Genomic DNA, 13,073 nt, shown 5'->3' on the forward strand with positions numbered 1-13,073 from the left:
AAACCAAAATATTCCAGGTCAAACCAAATTAAAACAGTGTCTATCCACCAATCCAGCTCTACAGAGGATCCTAGAAGGAGAACTAAAATATAAGGAAGATGCCTATACCAAAGAAAAGACAAGATATTAAGCAACTCACAACAAGACCCAAAGGAGAAAATGACAAGCACATAAAGTTACCTACAAAAACAAATATAATGAGAATCAACAGTAATCTGTCTTTAATATCTCTCAATTTTAATGAACTCAACTCACTATAAAAAGACAGAAGCTTTTTGTGTATCCATAAGACTAGATACAAATAAAATCCAGCATTTTTCTGCATACAAAAAACACACCTTGCTAACAAAGACAAGTAAAAGAATGAAAAAAGGTCTACCAAGCAAATGGTCCCAAGAAACAACAAGCTTGAGTTGCCATCCTAATATCAAATAAAATAGACTTTCAACCAAAAGTTATCAAGCAGGATGAGGAATGACACTCCATGTTCATCAAAGGGAAAATTCACCAAGAGAAAGTCGCAATTCTGAACATCTATGCCCCAAAAGCAAGGGCACCCACATTCATAAAAGGAACTTTAGTAAAGCTCAAAACACACATTGAACTCCACACAATAATAGTGGGAGACTTCAACATTCCACTCTCACCAACAGACAGGCCATTAAAACAGAAACTAAAAAGAGACACTGTGAAACTAAGAGAGGTTATGAACCAAATGGATTTAACAGGTATCTACTGAACATTTCATCCTAAAACAAAACAATACACCCTCTTTTCAGCATCTCATGGCAGCTTCTCCAAAATCGACCAAATAATTGGTCAACTGATACAAGAAGACTGAATAACCCCATGCATTCTGTCAGACCACCATGGCCTAAAGCTGGTTTTCAATAATAGCAAAAGCAACAGACAACCCCCACACACATGGAAACTGAACAACTCTATACTCAATGACAATTTGATCAGGGATGAAATAAAGAAATTAAAGACTTCCGGGATTATAATGAAAATGTTGACACATTCCAAACTTATGGGACACAAAAAGAGCAGTGCTAAGAGGAAAATTCATAGCACTAAGTACACTGGTAAAGAAACTGGAGAGATTTTACAGTAGCAAATTAGCAGCCCACCGGAGAGCTCTAGAACAAAAAGAAGCAAACTCACCCAAGAGGAGTAGAAATCAGGAAATAGTCAAACTCAAGGCTGAAATCAACAAAATAGAAACAAAGAGAACAATACAAGGAATCAGCAAAACCAAAAACTGGTTCTTTGAGAGAATTAATAAGATAGATAAACCCATAGCCAAGCTATCTAAAGGGTCCAGAGACAGTATCCAAATTAACAAAATCAGAAATGAAAAGGGAGACCTAACAACAGAAAGAGAGGAAAATCAAAAAATCATCAGAACCTACTACTAAAGCCTATATTCAACAAAACTGGAAAATCCAGATGAAATACATGGTTTTTAGACAGATACAACATACCAAAGTAAAATCAAGAGCTATTAAAATTTGTAAACAGCCCCATATCCCATAAGGAAATAGAAAAAGTCATTAAAAATCTCCCAAAGGGGGAAAAAAAACCACAGGGCCAGATGCATTTAGTTCAAAATTCTACCAGACTTTCAAAGAAGACCTGATACCAAAATTTCTCAAACTATTCAATAAAATAGAAACATAAACAACACTACCTAAATCATTCTAAGAAGCCACAATTACTCTGATACCTAAACCACACAAGGATTCTACCAAAAGAGAGAACTTTAAACCAATCTCACTTATGAATATAGATGCAAAGATACTCAATAAAATTCTTGCAAATCGAATCTAAAAACACATCAAAACCATCACTCACCTCCATCAAGTAGACTTCATCTGAGGGATACAAGAATGGTTCAATATACGAAAATCTACTAACATAATCCACCATATAAACAAACTCAAGGAAAAAAAACACATGATCGGCATCTCCTTAGATGCAGAAAAAGCATTTGACAAAATATAACACCCCTTCATTTTAAAAGTATTAGAGAAATCAGGAATTCAAGGCCCATACCTAAATATAATAAAAACAATTTACTGAAAACCAACAGTCAATATCAAATTAAATGGACAGATACTTGAAGGAATCCCACTAAAATTAGGGACAAGAAAAGAGTGCCTACTCACCCCATTTCTACTCAATATAAAACCCGAAGTGCTAAGTAGAACAATACAACAACAAAAAGATATGAAGGGTTATACGAATTGGCAAAGGAGAAGTAAAAGTATCACTATTTGCAGATGACATGATAGTATACATATGAGACCCGAAAAATTCTACCAGAGAACTTCTCCAGCTGATAAACAACTTCAGCAAAGTGGCTGGATATAAAATTAACTCAAATAATTCAGTAGCCTCTTTTTATACAAATGATAAACAGGCTGAGAAAGAAATTAGGGAAACAACTTCCTTCACAATAGCCACAGATAACATAAAATATCTTGGGGTAACTCTAGTCAGACAAGTGATTTTTATGATAAGAACTTCAAGTCTCTCAAGAATGAAATTGAAGATCGCAGAAAATGGAGCGATCTCCCATGCTCATGGATTGGCAGACTTAACAGTAAAAATGACCATACTACCCAAAGGCAATCTACAGATTTAGTGCAAAATCCCAACACAACTCTTCAAAGACATGGAAAGAGCAATTCTTAAATTCATCTGGAAGGGCAAAAAACAAAAACAAACAAACAAACAAACAAACAAAAACCAGATTATCACAGAATATTGAAAACAATTCTTAACAATAAAAGAACTTCTGGGGGAATCACCATTCCTGACCTCAAGCTGTATTACAGAGCAATACTGATAAAAACTACATGGTATTGGTACAGGTAGATCAGTGGAATTGAATTGAAGATTCAGAAATACTTGATCTTTGACAGAGAAGCCAAAAGTACACAATGGAAAAAAAAGAGAGCATCTTCAATAAATGGTGCTGGTCTAACTAGCTGTCTGTATGTAGAAAAATGAAAATAGACCCATATTTGTCACCATTCACAAAGTTCAAGTCCAAGAGGATCAAGGACTTCAATGTAAAACCAGATACACTAAATCTAATACAAGAGAAAGTGGGAAAGAGCCTTGAACTCATTGATAACAGGGCAAATTTCCTAAACAGAACTCCAATGACTCACATTCTAAGATCAAGAATTGATAAATGAGACCTCATGAAACTGGAAAGTTTCTGTAAGGCAAGGGACATAGTCAATAAGACAAATCAGCATCCTACAGATTGGGAAAAAATCTTCATTAGCCCCACATCTGATGTAGGCCTAATATCCAAAATATATAAAGGACTCAAGAAGCTAACCACGAAAAAACCAAACAACCCAAACCAAAAATGGAAATAGAACTAAGCTGAGAATTCACAACAGAAGAATCTCAAATGACTGAGAAGAACCTAGAGAAATGTTCAAAGTCCTTTGTGATCGGAGAAATGTCAATCAAAATGACAATGAGATTCTACCTTACACCAGTCAGAATGGCTAAGATAAAAACCTCAGGTGATACCACATGTTGGCAAAGATGTGGAGAAAGAAGAACACTCCTCCATTGCTGGTGGGATTGCAAACTGGTACAACCACTCTGGAAATCAATTTGGAGTTTCCTCAAAACATTGGAAGAAATAGATCTACCTGAAGACCCAGCAATAGCACTCTTGGGAATATACCCAAAAGATGTCACATCATTCCATAGGGGCACATTTTCCACTATGTTCATAGTAGCCTTATTTGTGATAGCCAGAAGCTGGAAACAACCCAGATGTCCCACGACAGAAGAATGGATACAGAAAACGTGGTTCATTTATAGAATGGAATACTACTCAGCAATTAAGAATGAGGACATCCTGAGTTTTGCAGGCAAATGGATGGAATTACAAAATATCATCCTGAGTGAGGTAACTCCAAAATGACATGCATGGTATGATTTCACTAATAAGTTGATATTATCCAAAAAAAAAGTGCAGAACACTCAAGGTACAGTCCACAGAACTCAAAAAGTTCAACAAGCTGAAGTGCCCAAGTGAGGACACCTCAGTACCACTTTGAGTGGAGAAGAAAACCACCACAAGGGAGGAGGGAGGGAGGGAAAGGGGAGGGAAAGGGGATGGTGTGGGGAGAGAGAGGAATATTATCTGGTAATGGGTTGGAGGAAAGGACTGAGCCCTGAGGGCCAGAGAAAGAATGGAAACAGGTAACCTTGGGAGGAAGGAAGTTGTGAGGACCCTCTAGAATGTACCAGAAACCTGGGAGTGAGAGACTCTCAGGACTCAAAGGGAAGGACCCTAGGTGAAATGAATGAAGTGGGGAGAGGGAACTTATTGAACCCACCTTCAGTAGAAAGACAGGGCATCAAGTTGAGGGATGTGGTTGTTATCCCACAATCAAAGTTCTGACCCATAATTCTTCCTGTCTGAAAGAAATGCAGAGATGGAAATACAGAAGAGTCTGAGGAAAAAAAGGTCCAGCGACAGGCCGAAAGTGTGTTTCAGCTCACGGGGAGGCCCCAAAACCTGATTCCATTACTGAAGCTATGGGGAGTTCACAAAAAGGGACCTATCATGTCTGGTCTCCAAAAGACCCAACAAGCAGCTTAGTGAGATGCATGCAGATATGTGCACCCAACCAGTGAACAGAAGCTGCTAACCCCTCTGGTTGAATTAGGGAAAAGCTGGAGGAATCTAAAGAGGAAGGCAACCCTGTAGGAGGACCACCAGTAGTCTCAATTAACATGAACCTCAGGGATTTCTCGGATCACCAACCAGGCAGCTACACCAGCTGAGATGAGGCCTCCAACACATATACCAGGGTCTTGGTTCAAAAGGAAGATGCACCTAACCCTCAAGTGACTAGAAGCCCCAGAAAGCTTAGAGATCTGGTGGGGTGGGTGAAGTGGGTGGGGCAGGGATATCCTTGTGGTGACAGTGGGCAGGGAGGATCTATGGGAAATGGAACTGTTGGGGGGGGGACTGGGAGGGGAATAAAGTCTGAAGTGTAAAAATAAATAAATGAGGGACTGGAGAGATGGTTCAGTGGTTAAGAACACTGACTGCTCTTCCAGAGGTCCTGAGTTCAATTCCCAGCAACCACATGGTGACTCACAACAACTATCTGTAATGGGATCTGATGTCCTTCTTCTTCTGGTGTATCTGAAGACAGCAACACTGCACTCATAAGAAAAATAAATTAATCTTTAAAATAATAAATGAATAAATAAATAAATACATAAATAAAATTTGTAAAAAGAGCACTTGTTGTTCTTGCAGAGGAGCTGGTTCAGTTCCTAGAACCCACACAACCTGATTTCAAGGGAACAAAGGGCTGGCACACCACACCATTTACTAGAGAAGATGTCAGGGAAGGTATGGTCAGTTAAGACAATATCCTAATTGTAGAAGTCATATTAATGTAATAGACCTCAGTTTGTGTATGCAGAGACAACATGGTGGGAAAGTTGTAGAAAACCCAGTAGCTACAGAAACATCATCACGATGAGGAACCTTTGGACTGAACAAAGCTAGTAGCAGTAGACGGATAATCAGTAGTGAGAAAAAAGCATGAAAGACTTAGTGGTAGACTTCACTTGTAAACACTGAAAATTTGTATAAATGTATGAAAAAGGATAAACAGAAAATCCCTAATTGTCTATTGAAAATACATTCCAGCCATTGTGGGAAGAAGATTTTGGGAGTAGCAAGGAGAGCAGCACAATTGACTGTGTGTCAGATGATGAGGACATGGGTAATGCCACCTCTCTAGGGGCGATGTTTAATAATTTCACATGGACTGCCTGTCATTCCACAGGATATGTTTATCACGACACTCCTGTGTTATTATTTTCTTTTTCTGATTCATGTTCTCTGGGGTTCTGCAGATTCTGTTTTCATCTGAGAAAAATCATTTAAAGTTTTCTTGGAGGCTAACAGAGGAAAATATGTATTCTATGCACATCACTAAGTTAATCTATCCTTTCATAACACTTATTTTAATCAGTATGTCAGGAACCAGGAGGACAGGTTTGCCTTTTTAAAATCAGGTCTGTGGCTAGAGCTAAAACTATTTTCAGAATAAAATGTCTAAGAATTACAAGCAACTATTGACTGAGAGAAGTAGAATTAGCCAATCCCAGTGATGAGCCTCCTTACTGGTTATTCAGTACAGAGTCGTCAGCTTGGTAGATATACAACACAATCAATAGAAACAGACTCAGTTTTTATTTATGTATAGTTGTGCATACAAGTGTACATGTGTACCTGTATATACACACATGTGTGCGTTCATGCACGTGTGCATGTGCACATGTGTGTGTGTGTGGGGGGGCAAGGACATTAAAAATAAATGTACCTTGAGAGCAGAAGGGTTCAAGTGAGGGTAAATGGAAAGAGGCTGGAAGAAGGAAACGGAGGGAGGGAAAACAAAGTAGTATTTCAATTAAAAAGACCTATAACAATAAAATGTTAAAATCTGAACGCAAAACATTGAAAAATAAAAAACTTGGAAAGTGTAAAAAATGGAAGTAATAACATCAAGGTTTTGAATGTCAGCTAAACTTCATCTGAGTTAGAGCCGAGTAGTGGACTCTAACCTCATGTTCCTTATCTTTTTTTTTCTTTTTTCTTTTTTTTTGGAGCTGGGGACCGAACCCAGGGCCTTGCGCTTGCTAGGCAAGCGCTCTACCACTGAGCTAAATCCCCAACCTCATGTTCCTTATCTTTAAAATGCGTCTTACTTCAAAAGCACTATGTAGGTGAACTAATTCTGGAATATAAATTTATTAAATATAAAATACTATGCACACTGTGCACATCTTAGTATTAATAGTTTGACTAGGACAGAGGTACCGTGGTTCAGAAGGAAAATGTATAAAGAACTCATCCTGACAGTTGGGACTAACTACATGCAGATGACACCACATATTGCAGTCCCTGGAGAAGCATTGCTGACATGATTAGGAAGGGAAGCCTCAGGAATTAGCTTTTCAATATCAGCTTTTCTTCCATTTGTATAAGTTAATTTTCTCATTGTTGTAATAAAAGACCCAATAAAAACAACTCACAGAAGGAAGGGTTTACTTTGGCTTAGCACTTAAGGAGGAATGCCTCAGTCCTTAAGAGCACTGACTGCTCTTGCAGAGGACCTGTATTCAATTCCCAGCAACAACATGGTTCCAGGAAACAAATAGAACTCTGGTTCCTGGGGATCTGATAACCTCTTCTGGACTCCATGTACACCAAGCCTAAATGTGGTTCACAGACACATGCAGACAAAACACCGAAACACATAAAAAAAAAGTGCTGCAGTCCATGATGAAGGCAAAGACATGGCAGCTCTCGTGTGAGATGGCTGGGCACTTAGTATCTACAATTAAGGAGCAGAGAGCAGACAGGAAGTGGAGCGAGGCTATGAGGTCTCAAGGCCCATCCTCCAGTCACCCACTTCATCCACTGAGGCCCCCCCAAAAGCTCCACCACCCTCTAATACAGAGCCACCAACCTGTGTTAGCTAGCACTCCAACAGAAGCACTCCAATACACAAACTCATGGGGAACATTTTACATTTAAACTACAGTAATAGTCTTTTCCTTTTCATTAAGAATGAGTAGTATTTTCTAAGGCAAATTTACTTTAACCATCTACCTGAGCAGACTTATGATTTAATGCACCATAATTTTCTATTTGAAGAAAACAAGAATCCTATTTTAATTATATGAGAGTAGATTATGGCAGATCTACCTTTTGTTAGGTTTTTCTAAGAAAGAAAGCCAGGGCCACCCACTTTGTTACAGCAATAATATAACAGAAACCACCACAAAGAACATAATAGTAAAAATTGCCTCTCTATCCCTGAGAAAAATAATGTACTTTTTAGCCTCATTTCTCTTTTAAATCCAGAGGTTTTACATTACATCACAGTTCTAACTTTGTAATTCTAATTCTCGAGTTTCGTCCATCATTTCATGAAAGAAATTCTGTAGTATATCCATTTCAAAGCTGGGAAGACATTTTTTAACCATAGATCTCTCTCACATGTGGGAAAGACACGTGGGCAAAAGAATCATAGATACCAAAGATTTAAGGAATATTCAATAAAGGTGATGGGGATGGGCTGTAACAGGAAGCCAGCACTCCTAATGGATGGCCAAGAATGATAAACACTTGCCACACCTGATACCAGAAGCCTAGCAGATGCTGGCTATCTTACGCTTGCCCTAACTTTATCCTCAAAGACCACCCCACCTCACATGCATACACACACACATGCATGCACGCAAGCACGCATATGCAAGACCATCTACCACAACTGCATATAGCAATCTGAAAGGCATTTTGGAAAAGAATCAGGGCACATTCTTCAGGAGCCTAGAAAAAGACGATACTAATTACTTGCTAGTTCTATTGTCAAGCTGTCTGACACTAGCCAAGTTTCATAGAGTTTCAAGTTTCAGGACAAAACATTTACATAAGAGTACTCCTAATGTTTTACAGTGGTTTTTCTTGTCACAAAACTCTCAAAATGTTGACCTCCTTAGAAACGCTTCCTCTTACACTCCATTATATTTTATAAATGTCTCTTCATTGTTTTCTGGAGCTGCCATAAAGTATGGCCTTGCTTCCACCATGAGACTACTTCTTAGGATGTATATCTCATCCTCTGTTAGGTGACATCATCGCTATTTGTTAACTGTGATTATTACATCTCCAAAGTTCCAAACATATATGTAACATATTAAAAATGAGTCATGCCAGTAAAAAGATGTTGATTTCATTTTCCCAGCATTGTTGTGACTAAAAAGACAAATGAGACTCAGAAATAGTTGATCTCTGAGAACCCAGTCAGACACGGTGAATGAAGAACCATTGGGCTTTGTTCCTTAGCGTTACAAGCTACATGTTGTCATAAGGCGTCCTTTTTGATGTGCATTATTGTATTTTCAAGACAGATGGTGAATACTGATAATGAAAAGCCATTGTAATTCCTACTTAATGGTCATGAAATCAAGGTACATGCAATTAAAGATTTGTTATATGATGGGTACAGTTTTGGTAAAAGACACCACCTAAAATATTTTCCAGTTCTCAAGGAATGTCAACCAGACTTTTAGGAGCTTCTTAGTCACAGAACCTAACCACGAGGTCTGTGAGACTGACAGACTGGCCGGTGCCTGACCACGTTCTTAGAACATGGCAGTGACATAGTAAGTGTTTGTGGAGAAAATTTACATATCCCTTTAGCCATAGTTTTTACTTTTCCTATGCTATGAGCCACTCATTAAAAAATAATAAAAAAACATTTCAAATTAATAGTATAGTCTGTCTATTTTCACAACCTATTGTTTGTACTGACTTCCATGTTTAAATTTATTTGTACTTTTTTTTGTTATTTAAAAATATCCTCCCTGCAGTGCCTTGTCTCCTCTTATGCAAATCACTCAAATAATTAAAACATTTTCTGTAGTCATATTGGATGTAATTTGAAAACTCTATTTAAGATAAGTAAGAAAGAAAAAAGAAAGGAAGAAAGATAGTAACTTAAAAAGACTTGTTAGAGAAAGCAGATTCCTAGAAGCCTTTGGGTCACATGGGTTCTGGTCACAGTTTTAGATATATGAAGCTACTCTACCTTCACAGCCATCAGAACAGAGACACACATGCATCGCTCAGCTCACTATCCTCTTATACTGAGCCGACATCTAAGTGTCGATCTATGACTCGACACCGAAGCCTGTGAGACGTCCTTCCAGCGATTTCCCCATCTCAGCATCACAGGGCTAGGCAGAAACCTTGAATATTCAGTAAAGAGGATCATCTGCGTCACGTCTGGCTTTTCATTTCATGCTATTATGGCAAGGCCAAAGACTGCCGAGCGCAGGACTGGATGGAACTTACCTGTAGTTCTGCTTCTCGTTTCCTATGTGGAATCTGTCGTACTGTGAGTAGGCTCGGTTCCCTTCCCAGTCCATCAGCTCGATCCTCAGCATGTACTGCCTCTGACTGGTTATTGCAAAAATGAACTCGTTCCCAAGCCAATATTCACCAGAGGGATTCCCAAAACCCTGGGAAAGAATAGAGACACACTCGTTACTCCAGAGTTACTCCAGAGGGAACTTTTTCATGTTCCTTAAATAACAATAACAAATACAGTTTTGCTTGCTTTTTACACTGTAATTACTGACTTATTCTAGTACACTTCTGTTGTGTTTTTCTCCATTGACGTTTACATCTAATTCTTGACATAGTAAAACCTGTTTGTTGTGACACTCTTGGGCTAAATTCACCTAATTAGGAAGATTGATCAGAAAACAATTCTCAATTCAAGGTTTTCTTTTGACAAAGTTTTAAAAACGTTAGTTGACATTGTAAGCATACTTTGGATATTTCCATAATTTGAATATCTATAATTTGAATATCGGGATCCCAACCCTTATAATAGTAATGTGCTCGCTGTTCCCGTTATTGAGCTTCCCTTTTTCATTACCCTATGCTTTTATACTACGCTCTTTCAAGTGATTCAATTCTCTTACTGAGTTCCTAATTAATTTTAAAAATGGAGCTTAGAAAACAGTCCACATGATCACTTAGATTGTTTCATTGGCCAAGATTGGGGTTTGGAGGCGGAAGGCTGAGGAGCAAGGGCTAGGGAGTGCATGAACTGACATAATTGTACCTGAAGCCCCCTGGGGCCTTATTGTTTTCCAATCATGCAAGTAAGTACTGTCAACTTTGGGGCGGAGGGGAGAAAAAATGTACCCTCCCCAAACTGATGCCTCACTGAAGATAATGGTCCAGAAAGAAATTGAGAAATTACTGATATAGATTTGGGGCCTCTGACAGTAACTCAGAAAGTTACTCTTGGTAGCACTTGATCAAATTAGCTCCTTTTCTATCCGTTTGTCTTACTGAAGCAGGTTTGAGCTGCTTAGCAATAGAAAAGGGTACTACCTTTGAGAATTCTCAAATACTAATGAAGAAGTGTCATACAGTGAGCAGTGGACACTGACATTTACAGGAAAGGAAGAAAGGCAAAAGGAGCAAATGTTATAGAACCTCAGAGGAGGAACATCTAAACTTGGTCATTGCAATGGGACATTTGGCTGCTTCTCAGCCATATAACTGAGAGCTGGTAAAAACAAAAGAATCAGCTTCCAGATGGAGTCTTGGGCTTGAGAACTTTTCACACAAATTCCCATCTGGACAAACTCCGTAATCATGCTTATGCATACAAGCATTTAAAAGAGTAGGCCCTGTAATCACAGGATATATATTATACATGGTTGTTTAACAAAGAAATGGACCATGGTTAATTGGGGGCATTTACAATGAAGACTTAATCTGTATTTAAAAGTGCAAAGAAAGTACTATAATAATTACAGCAGTCCTGACTGTTTCAAAGTAAACATAAGTTTACTTAACTTTCCCCCATTAAGCAACATAAGAAAAGAATCAATATTCCCCATTTCTTTTTGAAAATATGCTGTTCCTCAGTGACTACTAATAATCCTCTAACCTTTTCCATTGTTTCTGCCCGTAGAATCACTTCTCAAAGACGGATAGAGTTGGTGTCAAATCCCTATCTGCCAGGTTTGTTATTGCAACATTAACAGATCACAGTCCATTTTGTTTCAGCTTAGTAGTTAGTTAGAGCAAATGCCTAGAGTGCCTAGAGTTTGCTACAGATATGTACATGCACACACACACACACACACACACACACACACACACGTACATGCACAAGCACACGCACATACAGCTTTGTATTTAAATTTAATATGAGTATAGATATTTTCAAAGTTCTCTATTTTGACTAGATTTTTATTTTAACTAATTGCACATTGTCTGGATGCTACTGCATGTATACTCCCCTGAGAATTATTAGGGCAAAATACAGAATTCATTACACTTAGTACTCCAGTGACTCCCTCTGTGTGTGTGTGTATGTGTGTGTGTGTGTGTGTGTGTGTGTGTGTGTGTATTTGTGTGTGTGTATGTGTATGCATTGGTGTGAATTAATGTATAAGTCTGCACACATGTGGAGGCCAGAGATTGACATTTGTGGACTTTCTTTATTATGTTCCCTTTGTCACTTCCCACCTTACTTTTTGAGACAGCATCTCTTACTCAATCAGAGCTCATTATTGGATAGAAAGTCTGGCCTCCTGTCTCAGTCTTCCAGTACTGGAACTATAAGTGTTTGCCACAACATATAGTTGTTTATGTGGGTTTTAGGGTTTTAATCCTCATTTTTGCTTCCCTACTCCCAAGACACTGAAAGCTACACAGTAGCAGAAAAGATCTGTAAATTTTTAGGATGTGCTAAAGATTTTACAGCATCTCACAGGAGCAAGCGCTACATGCTAAGAAACCCAAAGTTTTCCTTCTTCAAGGCATGCACGGAATAGCAAGTTATACAGAGCCGAAACTCGGAGTTAGCACTCTTCAACTGTTGCAATTGTTTGAAAGACAAGGAGAACCTCTGGGATTTCTCTTGAAGTTTTTAGTTCAGACTAGCCAGAGCTGTCCCTGCAGCCACTCCCCAAGTCCCTTTGCCGTAAAGCATTGAAGCAAAGAGTCAGCAATCATATTAAACGTGAGCAGAGAGGGCAGGAATGATGAAGTGCTAAGTCTTAGGTCGCATATTTCCATGCTGTTGAAAGTGTTGTGTGGATAAAACTCCCCAGCTTCCCCAGGGGAAAGAGCATCGATCCCGGGTGAGCCTCAAAACATGGACAAACATGAGAGCCATTCCTACAAAATAGAAAGCCTCTGCTCCTGCTCTCAGCCTGGAGCTCTAAAGGACCTCCCCAAAAGTAAAGCATTACTTGCTAATAGTAGGCTTTGTAGAGTTTTCTTCCTTTCAGGAGGAAACAACTGAAGTGAAAACCCTGTAGTTTGTCTTTAGAAACCATATTTTAATTTCATGCACCTCACCTAGAAAACTTTCTAAATGGGCAGAAAGTTTTACTACAATAAAGCAATATGGCTTTTGGAGAGGTAGTGGAGGAGAAAACTGTCTAATGGCCAAGTGTGGTGA

General features: G+C 38.7%; 1 protein-coding gene across 4 annotated transcripts in view; it reads right to left on the minus strand.

Annotated features, from left to right (window-relative positions):
- Angpt1 (angiopoietin 1) overlaps positions 1–13,073 on the minus strand; it is a 248,746-nt gene that overhangs the window by 39,581 nt on the left and 196,092 nt on the right. For all 4 annotated transcript variants that reach the window (XM_087559330.1, XM_087559332.1, XM_087559331.1 and 1 more), the window contains 1 exon segment: positions 9,932–10,098. In XM_087559330.1, coding sequence (XP_087415456.1) covers positions 9,932–10,098 — 167 coding nt within the window.

The sequence above is a fragment of the Rattus norvegicus genome, chromosome 7 (genome assembly GCF_021556685.1).
Source record: "Rattus norvegicus strain SHRSP/BbbUtx chromosome 7, alternate assembly SHRSP_T2T, whole genome shotgun sequence".
In the NCBI taxonomy this organism is placed as follows: Eukaryota; Metazoa; Chordata; class Mammalia; order Rodentia; family Muridae; genus Rattus; species Rattus norvegicus.